The sequence below is a fragment of the Podarcis vaucheri genome (genome assembly GCF_965113315.1).
Source record: "Podarcis vaucheri genome assembly, chromosome: 1".
Lineage (NCBI taxonomy): Eukaryota > Metazoa > Chordata > Lepidosauria > Squamata > Lacertidae > Podarcis > Podarcis vaucheri.
In genome coordinates, this window is record NC_138759.1 from 101,535,811 (window position 1) to 101,550,608 (window position 14,798).

At 40.3% G+C, this 14,798-nt stretch overlaps 1 protein-coding gene across 3 annotated transcripts in view; it reads right to left on the minus strand.

Moving 5' to 3' along the window:
- Positions 1-14,798, minus strand: part of LRP1B (LDL receptor related protein 1B) — a 768,212-nt gene that overhangs the window by 156,500 nt on the left and 596,914 nt on the right. For all 3 annotated transcript variants that reach the window (XM_082196914.1, XM_082196915.1, XM_082196913.1), the window contains 8 exons: positions 12,761-12,958; positions 10,443-10,647; positions 8,767-8,931; positions 7,284-7,528; positions 5,206-5,337; positions 3,670-3,897; positions 1,188-1,362; positions 193-287 (listed from right to left, as the gene is read on the minus strand). In XM_082196914.1, coding sequence (XP_082053040.1) covers positions 193-287; positions 1,188-1,362; positions 3,670-3,897; positions 5,206-5,337; positions 7,284-7,528; positions 8,767-8,931; positions 10,443-10,647; positions 12,761-12,958 — 1,443 coding nt within the window. The remainder of the gene's footprint in view (positions 1-192; positions 288-1,187; positions 1,363-3,669; positions 3,898-5,205; positions 5,338-7,283; positions 7,529-8,766; positions 8,932-10,442; positions 10,648-12,760; positions 12,959-14,798) is intronic.

A 14,798-nucleotide genomic window follows, 5' to 3' on the forward strand; every position in this document is an offset into this window, starting at 1 on the left:
CAATACAATAGTAAATTGAAATCTGGAAGCCAGATTACCCATGACTCCTCATTCTCAGTCCAGCACAAGCTGTGGCCCAGCAAGCCAAACAGTATACATTGTCACCTACTTTTCTCCTTAAAATCATACATTTAAGAGAAAGTTGCACTAAAGTAACTCTACATGAAAATGAGTGATCGTAGTAATATTTACCAACTGGATCCTTTTGATTCTGAAACAGTATTTTGCTGTTGCTGCCATCCATATTTGCCACATTAATGGTGTTTCCATCAGTCCAAAAAAGTTTTCTTTACAAAGCAAGACAAAAAAAATTGCATTAAAAAAGATTAAGCTGCAATCCTATTCTGTTTTGCATTATCATATTGGAAATAAAATTGGCATGAATTCAGAGTGTCTCTGTATAGATTCTACAATATTCTTTTTTGACCACATTCTTCCCTTAGTTAAATAAATAAGTATGGTAACATTATATACTGAGCATGCCACAGGGTTACAATATAGACTGGTGAAAAAGCAACACAGAACCTCCCCCCTCAAACAAATAACATCCCCATCAGAGATGAATGCATGGAGTCCCCATTTCTGATTTCTTCTTCCACTCTCCCCCCTCCCTGCTTTTGGCAGGTGTGGAATTCTGAAAATTGTGATCTATACACAACTAGTAGATTTCATGGGGACTCCAACTCCCACAATGGGTTATCTATATTAGGAAGCTGGCAATGCACAAGAAACAGAGGCATCACTTCATAACTTAATTTATTAGTTAGTACAAGCAGAGCTCATCTTACATGGATTTCACTTATGTGATTGCAGCTATATGCAAACCACCCCAAAATCAATAAGCAAGTAGAGCACGAGGGCAGGAAGAAAATGGCCAGCAATCCCATCAGCTACTGGGAGAACACTTGGGTATGGATGGAGAGTTGGTGGAGTGTAGAGAGAGATTGGAGGCAGTTGGAGAGAGATCAGAAGAGGCTGGAGAGGTTGCGGAAAAGGTTGGCAAGTCACCAGAGAAAGTTGGAGGGATTTGCTGGGTTTTTAGGGTTTCCTGTGGAGTGTTCTGGCGTTAAGTGATTTTGCTTATACACACAATAGGCAAGAACGTAACCCTTGTGTAATATGAGATCAACCTGCATTTCACCTGAAAGACGATTGCAAAAATATTTGTGTAAATAATCATACTTTACCCTTTAGCTGGATGAACAGCAAGACACTGTGGTTTATCAATTCCATGTATAACCGAGGTTTTTAAAGAGCCATCTAAATGTGCCACGTTAATTTGTGTTTCATCAAACTCTGAGCTAATCCAGTATAAATTACGGGATAACCAATCCACAGCCAGTCCCCGAATGCTTTGAATGTCTGCAAAATGTCAAACAGCAAATAAGTTGCCTAATCAGCTCTACCAAGAAGTTTTCACTCATTATAGGAAGGCTTTAAATATCACTGAAATTGTAAACAGGAAGACCAAAACACAGGTAATGGGATGGATGCATTTGCCATTTTGTAATTAGAAAGAATTTTTCAATTAATGGAAGGGACAGAGATCTAGCAGAGGCTCCTACTGGTAGAAGGAAGGGTGAGGCAATTTTGGGTGATTTCACCCTGCAGCTTGCAGAGAGATCTCCCATACTGTTTCAGAGGGTCCCATGCTTCTCCAGAGCAGCTTTCTTCAATGGAGGCACAGGGAGATATAGGGGAAGTCAATGAAATCTCCTCCTTCCCTCCAGTGGAAGAGTTCTATGGACCGTGAATGGCCCACATCTTTCCATATCTTTCTGCGTTTAGAAAGGCATTGTTCACACACCTGTGAAAACTGTGTTGGTTGCAAAATATCAGTGGAGAATGTGTGAAAGGGTCCCATACAATACAAATTTAAGTATTATTTTTTCATAGATTGGTAGCAGTATCTACTTTTCTTTCTTTTTTAAAAAAATGCCCTTAAACTATGAATCTGTCCCTTCAATGCTGAATTTCATGGTGAGAAAATTGAACTTAAGAACTTAAGAAATGGTTTGTTGGACCAGACTGACATGCTTCTAGCTCAGCCTTCTAATCTATTATCAAAAGTGGCCAGATGTCTCCTGCAGCTCACAAGCTGGTTATGAAATCAATGGCCTTTATCTGCTTATTACAAATAAGATTCTGCCCCTGAAGCATCTTTGAAGGATTGTTTGTTCTAATTTCCCTTAGACTGAAACTGAATTCACTTAGCAAGACCACTAAATGTGGGTCCTAAAGTTTATATTATATACCGACTGCCTTAGCTATTCCATGATGACTCTCCAACATAACATCGTTAATGATGCAGGGCAGAAGGATTAGAACTTGAGAATTACTTACAAAATCCCAGTGCTGCATCAATGGTTTCTTATTATTTGACAAACATGAAACTGCTGCTATGGTATGTATCATTAAGAGCGAATTCAAAATGCTTAAATTCCATATCCTCCTGGGAACTTGTTTGAAGGCTTTAAAAAGGCGGCAGAATTAAATTAAAATGGTGGTTGTGGAAAAAAGGTGAATTCCATGTTAGGTATTGTTAGGGAAAAGATTTAATTTAAACGGCTCATATCACAGTGTTGTTACACAGACCCATAGAGTAGCTGCACTTGTAAAGTTCTAGATATAGCAAAACTAGAAAAGGTACAAAAAGAGAAAGCTGTAATGATCAAGGGGCTGGAGCAACACCCCTATGAGTACAGGTTATTTAACATTTGGGTTTTCTTTGTTTGGGGGGAAAAGGCAGGGGACATGCTGTCAGAAATATATAAAATTATGCATTGTGTGGAGAAAATGTGTTGAGTTTTTCTCCCTCAAGAATCTTGGATTATCCTATGAAGCTAAATCAGGAGTTAAATAAGGAGTACTACTTAACTCAGTACATAGTTGAACTGTGGGATTAATTGCCACAGGATGTAATGGTGGCCACTAACTTGAATGGCTTTAAAAAGAAGTTAGAGAAAATCATGAAGGATGAGGCTACAAAGGAACACTAGTCACAATGACTGTGTAAAACATCCAGTATGTTATGTCTCTGAACACCAGTTGCTGGGGACGCAAGTGGGATTAGTGTATTGCTCATGTTCTGCTGGTGGGCTTCCTGTAAGCATCTGTTTAGCCGCTGCAAGAACAGGATGCTGGACTAGATGGAGCATTGGCCTCATCCAGCAGGGCTCTTGAGGAACACAGGATGCTCTTTGACACTGCATCAGACCCATTGGTCCATCTCCATCCAGCTCAGTGTTTACACTTGACTGGCAGCGGTTTCCCAGGCTTTCGGCCAAGAGTCTGTCTCAAATCTACGTGATTTAATCCGAGGCTTTCTCTGTGCAAGGCACATATTCCACCAGAGATCTACAGCCCTTCCTGCTCTTATAACGCAGTTACTCAACAACACCATTTCGAACCTGAAAAAATATTTCTCAGTATAGTCTTAGGAGGCTGAATGATTCAAACTAGATCAGATATGTGCATTATGTAATAATTGACAAGTGTCTTGTATTGTACCAAATAACCTAAGATTAGTTTTGCACATTAAACATCACAACAAGATGTTTTTAGGCATAAGAGTGCTGCTATTAAAAGTGTTGTCAGATCTTCACAGTTCAGTTTGTTAGCCCCCGTCCACCAGTTGGACTTGCAATGTTGCATTTAAAATATGTTTACCTCTTGATATAACAGTTTCTAAACCAGTCCCATTAATGAAGGCCCGTTTTATAGTTTGCGTTTTCACATCAGTCCAGTATAAGCGCTCCTCTGCTGCATCAAAATCTACAACTGTTACATCATCTATATCAGGAACCGTGAAGGCTGTTATGTAGTTGAAGTATGGGTTCTCTATGTCAACACCTCTTATTTCTGAACGTCTGGCATAAAGAAGAAATTTTTTCATTTCTGTAAAAAATTAGGTATGCCATTTATTAGATGCAGATCAATGGAATATTATTACAATCTATATTTTGTTTTAATGATTATCTAAATTATACATTTATATATTATAATAATCTGGTATTCATGCATAATTTAGTACAAAGCAGGTAAGCACATTCATCTGGTCATTAGTAGAAGATCACATTGTCCCATGATAAGTAAAAAGTCAGCCATGTTTGTTTTTAAACAGATAAAAAACTAAGAAATCGTTTAAAATCCAAGTATCTGTTTTTCAGAATACAGTGTTACCTCAGGTTACATACGCTTCAGGTTACATACGCTTCAGGTTACTGACTCCGCTAACCCAGAAATAGTGCTTCAGGTTAAGAACTTTGCTTCAGGATGAGAATAGAAATCGTGCTCCGGCGGCATGGCAGCAGCAGGAGGCCCCATTAGCTAAAGCGGTGCTTCAGGTTAAGAACAGTTTCAGGTTAAGAACGGACCTCCGGAACGAATTAAGTACTTAACCCGAGGTACCACTGTATTTTTAAAAGACATAACATTATTTGGTAATTCTAAATGGCAATAGCAGGCAGTGTGCTGGGGAGGTGGTGCTTACCTGACCTCCAATCAGCTGCATCAGATTGGCTTACTACAGGTATAGGCAAACTCAGCCATCCAGATGTTTTGGGACTACAACCCCCATGATCCCTAGCTAACAGGACCAGTGGTCAGGGATGATGGGAACTGTAGTCCCAAAACATCTGGAGGGCCAAGTTTGCCTATGCCTGGCTTACTAGGATATAATGGGGAAGGTGTGAGATAGCAGTGAGGCACCAGCAAATGCACCAGCAAAATCAATATGCTGTTCCTGCCAATGTATTTGCATCATAATGCATCACTATAGTTTTAAAGTATTTCTTCTTAGAAGCTGCTTTCTGAGCTAAGACTCCGAAAGTGATATCAAGACCATTTCAGATGAGTACACTGAGATTAAAAACTGTTAAGTACTTTTTTTCATTCTGCACTTTACCTGCCTCATCATTTTCTGATGATGCCCTTTCTGCTTGCCAACCTCCCTGTTCTGCAGAGATAAGTTCGGTGAATGTACTAGACACATCCACAACAAAAAAGCGAAAGTAATAAATATCAAAGCTTGACAAGCCAAATACATTTGGGAATCTTGTTGGTTCACGTGAGGCAAGAGTTACCCTCAAAGTTATCAGTGAACAACATGTCCTCTACTCTGAAATTTAAGTAGTTAATAGAGAATATATGTGTGTGTAAGAGAGAGAGAGAGAGAGAGAGAGAGAGAGAGAGAGAGAGACTTACCATAGCATGTTTTTCTGTCTATTGACAGCTTCATTAGATGAGGACATGCACACGCAGCACTTCTGTTGTGATTTATCAGGCACATATGAGAGCACGGACCTCTGCCATTGTTAGCAGCGCAAGGATTGGGAGCTAGAATTAAAAATGTAAACTGAACATGCTAGTCATACATATATATGTATTCTGCAGGAGACCAATGAAGGCTGACAATGGGGGGAAAATATATTAGAAGAGGAGAGAGGAAGAGAATGGCAAACAAATCTACTCCATAGTAATAGTTCGCCACTGATGGACTCTTCTTCATTGGATGTTTTTAAGCAGTGGGTGGATGGCTATCTATCACGGATGCTTCAGTTGAGATTCCTGGATTGCAGGGGGTTGGTCTAGATGACCCTCAGGGTCCCTTCCAACTCCAATTCTGTGAGAATGCTGCTGCACTCAGGTCCTTCTTGCAGCATAGGCATCTGGTTAGCTACTGCGAGAACAGAATGTTGGACTAGATGAGCCACCAGCCTGATCTGGCAAGCTCTTCTTATGTTCTGAATTGTGTGCTCACTCACGTGGGTCGGAAGACATTGGGATCCTGTGGAGGCTCCTCAAAGTTAAGCAGTTTTCAAAAATTTGCCCCTGAAAACCCTACATTGACTCCACACTGCTCTGGAGCATCCCCAAACCCCTGGAGCAGCTTATCAGAGGGAAATGGGGGGGGGGGTGTAAGAGGGATGAGAAAGAGGATATTCCTTTCTTCTACTGTATTCTGTTTACGGTAATTTTGAATTCAAGCCATCAAAGCTTCAGAATAACCTCTTCAGAATTATCTCCCTAGTAAGCAGGGCTTTTTGAAAGCCGGAACTCCCTAGAATTCAGTTCCAGCACCTCTCAGGTGGGTGTCATTGCCATTCTAAGAGAACAATGGAGGTGTTTGTGGTGAGTTACGGTCTCTCTTTTCTAGAAAAATAGCACTGCTGGTAAGTGATCTGTTTCTGTATAGATGCAAAATAATTCTACATATATTTTTATAATCTGAAGACTTGTAATTTGGATGGCATGCTAAGAGATGCCTTTTTGAACTGCAATTATTGACAGCAGAGGCTTATAAAAAGGAAGCAGATACTTGTGATCCCTTCCCCTGCCTCAAATCACAAGAGGTGTTCCTGCTGCCGTAGTCCTTATAAACCACAGGAAAAAGTAGCTGTTAACATTTGCCCCCATTCCATACTGATCTATTAAAAATAATGGCAACATGAGAAGGTTCCCAGGTCAATGCCGTATACAATATACCAACACAGCCTAAAATAATATTTGTTATGGTTCTGACCTGGGGCTAAAAAAATCTAACCACTCTCTCCCATTTCCAGCCAATTGCTGGTAATACTTCACTGAAGCAGATGCAAAGGGCTGTTAACTCAATGTTTATGATTTCTTTAGTGCTCTTAATATTGCTAAAGTTTTAAGATGTCATTTAGCCAACAATAATGCTGCTCAGAAATGCTCCTTTTATTTATATAAGCAGCACAAAACAGGAAGCATTAAAAAGAATTTGAAGTGGTACTCACATAATGTTAATTTAACAAGTCAGTCATATAAATAATAATAGTTATTAGCTAAGAGATATTCAGGGGATGCAGGTGGTGCTGTGGTCTAAACCACTGAGCCTAGGACTTGCCGATCAGACAGTCGGTGGTTTGAATCCCCGTGACAGGGTGAGCTCCCGTTGCTCGGTCCCAGCTCCTACCAACCTAGCAGTTTGAAAGCACATCAAAGTGCAAGTAGATAAACAGGTCCCGCTCTGGCGGGAAGGTAAATGGCATTTCTGTGCGCTGCTCTGGTTTCGCCAGAAAAAGCTTAGTCATGCTGGCCACATGACCCAGAAAAACTGTCTGCAGACAAATGTTGGCTCCCTCAGCCAGTAAAGCGAGAGGCCGCCACAGCCCCAGAGTCATTTGCGACTGGACTTAACTATCAGGGGTCCTTTACCTTTACCTTTAAGAGATATTCATTCATATTGCTGGTATGTAATGTAGAATCTGACTATGAACAAAAAGACTATGACACTTTTATTAGAAGTGTTAATTTACCTTGTGGTTGACGACTTGGGTGATAGATTTGAAGATCAAAAGGTTGTGCACTAGTTTTTTGTATCACACTAACATTTTGTCCTGTCCATTTGTTGGCCTTTGACAATGTGTTTGTCCTCCAGTCTGTCCAATATACTTCACTCCCATACAAAGAGACAGCAAAGGGATGAGAAAGATATTCATGTCCTCGTATAATTTCTATCATGTCAGTTCCATCATACAGTGCGGAATAAATAGCATCTGACCTGAAAGATAACCCCCCAAACAGAAATCCATTGTGAGAGAATTCTGAAACTGGGCTTAGTGCAGTTATGAAACTATATTCTGGAAAATTAAACAAATATGAAAGGAATGTATTTCAAATGTTTGGCAAAGGATCATAGCCCAGTGATTCAATCCTTGGCATCTCCAGGAACAACTGGGGAGGGTGGGCAGGGTGGGAGGGGGGCTGCCTGAATCCTTAGAGAGCAGCTGCTAGTCAGTGCACACAATACTGAACTAAAGCAGGAATGAGTGGCTAATCAGCAGTCATCCAGATGTCATTGGGTTTCAACTCACTTCAGTCCCAGCCAGCATTGTTTATAGTTAGGGATGATGAAAGTTTAATCTAGCAGTATCTGGAAGGCGATATGGTTCCCAACCCTGGACTAAGAAATCTGACATGGTGAAGGCAGCTAGCTTCCTTAACTGACGTGCCTCTAGTCAATTCACCGAGACTGTAAGTGGAAGCGTTGGATAGGCAGTGAGGTTGGAGAAGTGCAATAATGTCAGTGGGGCCAATTCTGCACTCCTTCCGATGCATTTACATTACACCAGCCCCACCAACAAGGCTTTTTTCAGCTGGAGCTCACAGGAGTTCAGGTGGGCACCATTGCCATTCTAAGAGAACAAGGGAGAAGCTTATGGTGAGCTCTGGCTCCTCTTTTTCTAGAAAAATAACACCAGCCACCACCAGTTAGCTCCTCCCCCTCTTTGGTTTTGATATGCAACAGAGATCAGCTGGTGGGGGTTGTAAGCAGCACAGCCTCACTGCTGCCTGAGAGAGGTAATATGAAAGGGGAGCTACTGTTGGGTTCTGGGAGTCTGAACACAACGAGTGGCTTGACTTTATGCCACCATAGAAGTGCCTGGTGTCTGTTGTGCACATGGCTTAGTGAACAGCTGAAGACGTGCATAGATAGATCATCTGACTGATCTGGTCCTTGGACACAGGGTGGAATTACTCATGCCAGGTTGAGAGTGGGAGAGGAAGAATCCCAGCTCTCACATAAAGTGGAGGGGGCCTGCACTGAAGGGTTGTTAGCTTGTTGCTAACCTGTCTCCTTATGACGAGAATCTGGCAAAAATTAATAGAGCTGTTCCCATTCATCCCCAAACACTTCTTGTGTCTTCATTCCTACTTGCAGGGGTGGGAAGACAAAGAATAAAAGCAGCTCTGCAACTTTTCTTTTTCTCATACAAAAAGCACAGGGAACATTGTTACCTGGCATCTGTCCATACTATTCGTTTTTCAAAATGATCCACAGTAAGGCCATTAGGCCATGCTCCACTATCCATGTCTTTATATATTATCTTCCTTCCCGCTCCACTCATGGAAGCAGACTCAATGCGAGGAAAATTGGCATCCCAATCTGTCCAAAACAGAATTCTGAGTGATGCAAAAAAAAGAGAAAGAAAACAAAATTTACACTAAAAGATGAAACAAATAATATATACAGGTGTGTGTGTTTTTAATACCATCATCTTAGCAAATCTGGGCTAGTTATTCTAAGTAGAATACATTTCTGACATTGCCAAAACAGCTATAAAGTTTTAATCATGGAGTTCCATAACCTTCTAACACAATGAAACTATTCTGAAAGGAAATGAAACTATTCTCAGGATAGCTCAGTGAACAGAGCATGAGGCTCCTAATCTCGGGGTCATGGGTCTGAGCTCCATGTTGGGCAGAAGATTCCTGCACTGTAGGAGGTTGGACTTGATGACTCGCGTGGGCCCTTCCAAATCTACAATTCTGTGATTCTATGAAGTTGAGCAAATAGCCCATTTATATTAGAAACCCAATTCTACCCTATTTCCTATGGCCTCAGCAGCTGTGACACATGCTCAAAACAATATCTCAGTCCCTCCTTGCCACCAGCATGTCCTTGTCATTTACGATAGCGAAGCGAAATAAGGAGTGTGCCAGAAAGGACTGGAAGGCATAGATACATTTTCATTCAGCCTAGACTCCAGATGGTGTTTGGGTGTGCTCAGAACTGATCTTACTCCAACATCCACTGGAGGACAGTAATAATATGTCAAGGGGCGGGGAATAACATTTTAGAGTTGCATAGGAGGGATGCAAAAGATCCTAACCAGGAATTCTCCATTTTGAAGCACTGATAAGACTGATTTTCTCCCTACCTGATTTTCTTCCCTGCAGTGCGCCCTTATTCCCTCTTCTAATATTGCATACGGATAGAATTTTGAGACAGGTGCTTTACATTCCAGTGTCAAGATAAGTGCGAGTAATGTTAAGGCATAATCAATGCTAATTGGATGTAGACCTGATAGGCTATGGGCATTTGATTGCATTTGGACGTATAATTGCAACACATTTGAGGAGTGGTAGAAAGTAATGATCATGCTCTAAATCTATAAAGGGTATGTCTGATTGTGAAAGAGGTTCAACTTGGGAATTAACTGCCCATTTCCCCAAATGTAAGGGAACATGGCTGCTCTGCCTTCAGATACATTAAACTGGTATGAAGCAATCTTTGCAATCTGTGTCACTGAGAAAATGGGATGAAGGGGGAACAATATATATAGCTGATAAAGTCTATTACACAGGCTATTTTGGCAATTATACTATTTAATTTTCCTCCTTAAATATCCTACTTGATTTAATTAACATGTTGCTCTGACAGTACACCACTACCACCTGTAGAAACATGGGAAATGAAAATGAATGTGTGTATTATTTTTATTAACATTATTATCAACATTATTCATTATTAACATTAATTATTATTATTAACATTATTATTATCATCCCCACATAACTTGTTTCATAGTAGGGTCATGCTAAGGACAAATGAAAAACAACATCTCACAATACCTATGAAAAACATTTGCACAGTTTTGTTGTAAATAATCATTACAAATACATTTAATTACCCATATCTAGGATCCAAAGCAATAGCCCTAGGATGTTCCATGGCACCTGCTATTAATGTTGTCCTCAGTGTGCCATCTAATTTAGCAACTTCAATTTGGTCCAAATTGCTGTCTATCCAGTATATATTTCCAGCAATCCAGTCAACAGTAAGACCTTCAGGGGTAGCTAAGCCATGCTGGACCACTACTTCAATGGAGCTTACCCCTGTGAAAATATTAGAAGAGTTCTTAAAATGATTAACACGTTAAGTTTAAACTTGCACAAAGTAGACACTGCAACAGAAGAACTACTTACTTTTAAAATAATGATACTGTAAAACATTAGAAAAATTAATATATTAGAAAAATTAATATATAGTACCATAAGGCATTATAAAATAGTAGGTTTATGCCACATGTAGCCCATTCACAATTTTGCAATTATGGAGAAAACTGAGAAGTTTACTAATTTCAGAATGGTGAGCTATCTTTGCAACAACGTTTACCTTTTTAAAAAATAAATAAATTGCCTTGTGTTAGTGGGACTTGCTCCCAGTAATGTGTAATGTGTGTAACCCTATACACACATTACTGGGAGCAAGTCCCACTGAATTCAATGATGCTTACTTCCCAGTAGACATGTATAGGATTGCACTTTGAGACACTTTCTGTGGAACAGGAATTATCATTATCAATCCTCTAATATGCAAATTACCACACTAGGCACAGTATGACACGGAAACTATTAGGATTTACTAATATTATTTTCTTACTATAAAATACATTTTTGGCGTGCATCGTAGCAAGGGTGGCGCAGTGTCAACTATTAAGGCTGAGCAGAATTTGGCCACAATCCTGCACACTGTGTGCATGGAGAGCATGGTATGGATGGAGTTCATGTGTCCTCTCCCCGCCCCCACCTGTCGCCTCTGTTCATGAGCCTTCTACTATTCTAAGAGCCATCCTGTGACTCAACAAGGCCATTTGCACTTGCAGCTGAGACCCTCCCCCATCTTACCTTCAAGCATTTGGAGCCTGCTCTTCCCCAGGCCCATGGTGTGCAGGCTACTCCCAGCAGAAGCAGGAGTGGAGACACGTGCAGGGGCCTGGTGGGAGAGGGGAGGTTATACTAGAGCCCTACGGGAAAAACTTCACACTCTGTTCTCTGTGCAAGCAGCATGCAGGATTTCGGCCTGTGGAAATTTGTGTGTGTGTTTAAAAAAACCATAAATCATATGTATTGCATCATTCGTTCTACTGGTGGTAGGCTTTCCTTCCAGAGGAGAAAGAAGAAATGCTGGGAGCAGAAGCTCCCGTATGTTAATTGCAACTAAGAGTAGATATGGAGACTGAAATAAAGCAATCTGAGTAAACCTACTTACTCAGAAAGAAGCCCATTGTATGTGCTGTAATGTATCCATAATGCACATTTCAAAAGGCCACAAAATGCATGTATTTGGATACAGAGGAATCCTGTGTATGCCTACTCAGAAGCAGTTCCCATTGAGCTCAATGAAACTTACACCCAGGTAAGTGAATATAGGCTTGCAGCCTCTGCAGTCTGGCAGGGAAGAGTCTGCCATTCTGCCTACTTCCAAATGGTCTCTTTCTCAAAAACACCATGTCCTTTGTAAGTGTATTGTGCCCCCCGGTGGGACCTCCCCATATTCTGAGAACCACTTTCTGAACAGCTCCATATTCTAGGCTTGAGGTGTATTATGTTCAAACAACAACCATACTAATAACCCTACTGGATCCATCTAGTCCAGAACTCTGTTTTCCACAGCAACCAGGTGAGCTTATATGAGGGTCTTATAATAGTTCTCCCTCACTACTGCCTCTCAGTAAACTGTATTCAATGGCATACTGCCCCTAAACATAGAGGTTCAAGTTTGCCTAGGAAGCTTAGTTTGGTCAGAATTGAGGGTATACACTTCCAGAGTTTATGCTAACTACATTACTTCTGGTAAAATGAGCCACCATAACCATTAGAGGGCCGTGAAAATTTGTGTCTCAGGCTTTTTACCCATGTACTGTCTGAAACCAAAGGGGCACATTGCCTGCCAGATGGATATTTTTTTCCAGGTTTCCTACCCCACTAGTACCGCAAGCAAAAGGTGACAATCAAAAAAGTTTGGAGAACGTTAAACAAGGGGGAAATAGTATCACATTATAAGAGCCATTTTGGACTGTATTCTGTAATAGCATGTGGGAGAAATAATTTCCCCAGAATTTCATGGATTCAACATAATTTCACCAGTTTTCTCCAGTTGGCTTTTCCCAAGATCATTAAAAATAAATAATTCTTCATTAAAAATAAATAAAACTTCATTTCTTACCTCCAGTTTCAGAAAGCTTGCCTCTGTAAATTTTATCTTCAACCACATCTGTCCAGTACAGTAAGCTCTGATTGAAGTGAAAATCAAGTGCTATTGTATTTCTCAAACCAGGAACTAACAGGCTGTAATCCCGTTTCTGTAGATCGATCCTTCTGATCTCATGCCGAATAGAGAAAATTATGAAAGCTTCAAATGGATCTGGGAATACAAAAGTATTATTTGTATAAAATATAATGATTACATCATTATGGTGACAGTAATAAAAAGGCATTCATTAGACTAACTCTGACAGAATATTATAACCGTAAAATACTTATGCATTACATTTCTTGTAGTATTTTTTTCTAAAATACACATTGCCACTTAAATCTAACCTTTATTCAGCTACAACAATATTGATCTGACACTGCAAAAATGAAAATTAGATTCAACAAACTAACTGTGGTCTGAAGTTCTAGTAGCAGAAATTTATCATTGGTGACAGCTCAGAAATATTCACAGCAGAATCCTGTACATGTCTACTCAAAAGTAAAACCAACTGTGACCAATTGTGCTTTCTCTCATGTAAGATGTGCAGCCTGGCAGGGGAATCCACCACCTCAAGACAAGGGAAGGAAGCAATACAGTTTTCATTTTGCTCTCTCAAGAACCTTCCCCTGTGCTTTGCTATCTAGCCCTGAAGGACTGAGCACTTGATTGATTTATAGTAGAAAGTGTGGGGCAATTCTTCTATTGTGGGAAAGGAAAAACATGTCCTTTTATCCTCCTGCAACTTCACTGCATTTGCAGATGAGATTTTAGAAAGCACTTCATGGCACTTATCCATTCTATCCCACTACCTCCAGATGTCTAGGGCTCATTTCACACCTTTTACTTCTCTCCCCTTCCCATAATTTACACCTTCAACATCCCATGTTTCCTGGAGGCTACTAAGCATGTTCAGTCCTTGCTTATCTTCATTTTATGAACTAACACTTAAGCTCATTAGTCAGAGACTTCTGCATAACTTGGGTATACATGTATGCAGAAAACATGACCTTATCCATGGGTGGGTTCATTTCACCGACAAACCGACACACACATACAATGAACAAATGGGGATTCTTTACAACATTTGATTTCTCTTTATAGAAAAAGAGTAAAAATAGCAAGCAACAACAACAATGGGGAGCCACAGCAAAATGCTGTGGTGCATCCCCTGCTACTAACAGACAAACTTCTGTTCAATACTCTAGGCAGAATGGAAACAGTGTTCTAGAAACTTCATATATGTCAACATATCTTCAGGCTCAGCAACAACCTTACCCAGGTTTACCAAAAAACAGGAGAACAAAATAGGATAAATAAAAATTGTATTACTTTTATTTGTAAGTACCGTATTTTTCGCTCTATAAGACGCACCAGACAACAAGACGCACCTAGTTTTTGAAGGAGGAAAACAAGGAAAAAATAATTCTGAATCTCAGAAGCCAGAACAGCAAGAGGGATCGCTGCGCACTGAAAGCAGCAATCCCTCTTGCTGTTCTGGCTTCTGTGATAGCTGCGCAGCCTCATTCGCTCCATAAGACGCACACACATTTCCCCTTACTTTTTAGGAGGGAAAAAGTGAGTCTTATAGAGCAAAAAATACGGTAATCACCCATCTAAATTCAACATCCATTTGGAATGAGAGGAAAATTGGAGATGAATTATATGTACAGTATATTACAGTGTTAGATGCCTAATGGCAGCAGCTTCAAACCCCCAACACTAGCCCTGAAGTTGTGAATCATAAACCCCTTTCCTCAGTACAGATGTAAATATATGGGGTTCTTTGGTGTAATCTAGGCCAAAGGAACTGTTGGCTTAATCATGTATGGATGTCTGAGGGTAGATGTTGCTTGCGGTCTGTAAAAGATGGTGTGCTGTTATAAGAGTTGTAAACAATTCTGTTTTATTTTGTAAAAAAAAGAGAAAGTTTATAAATGTTAAAAGGAGGTAGACCGACTATGTTAATCCAGTGTTCCGCTCATTACTACTCAATAGGGCAGTTACTCCC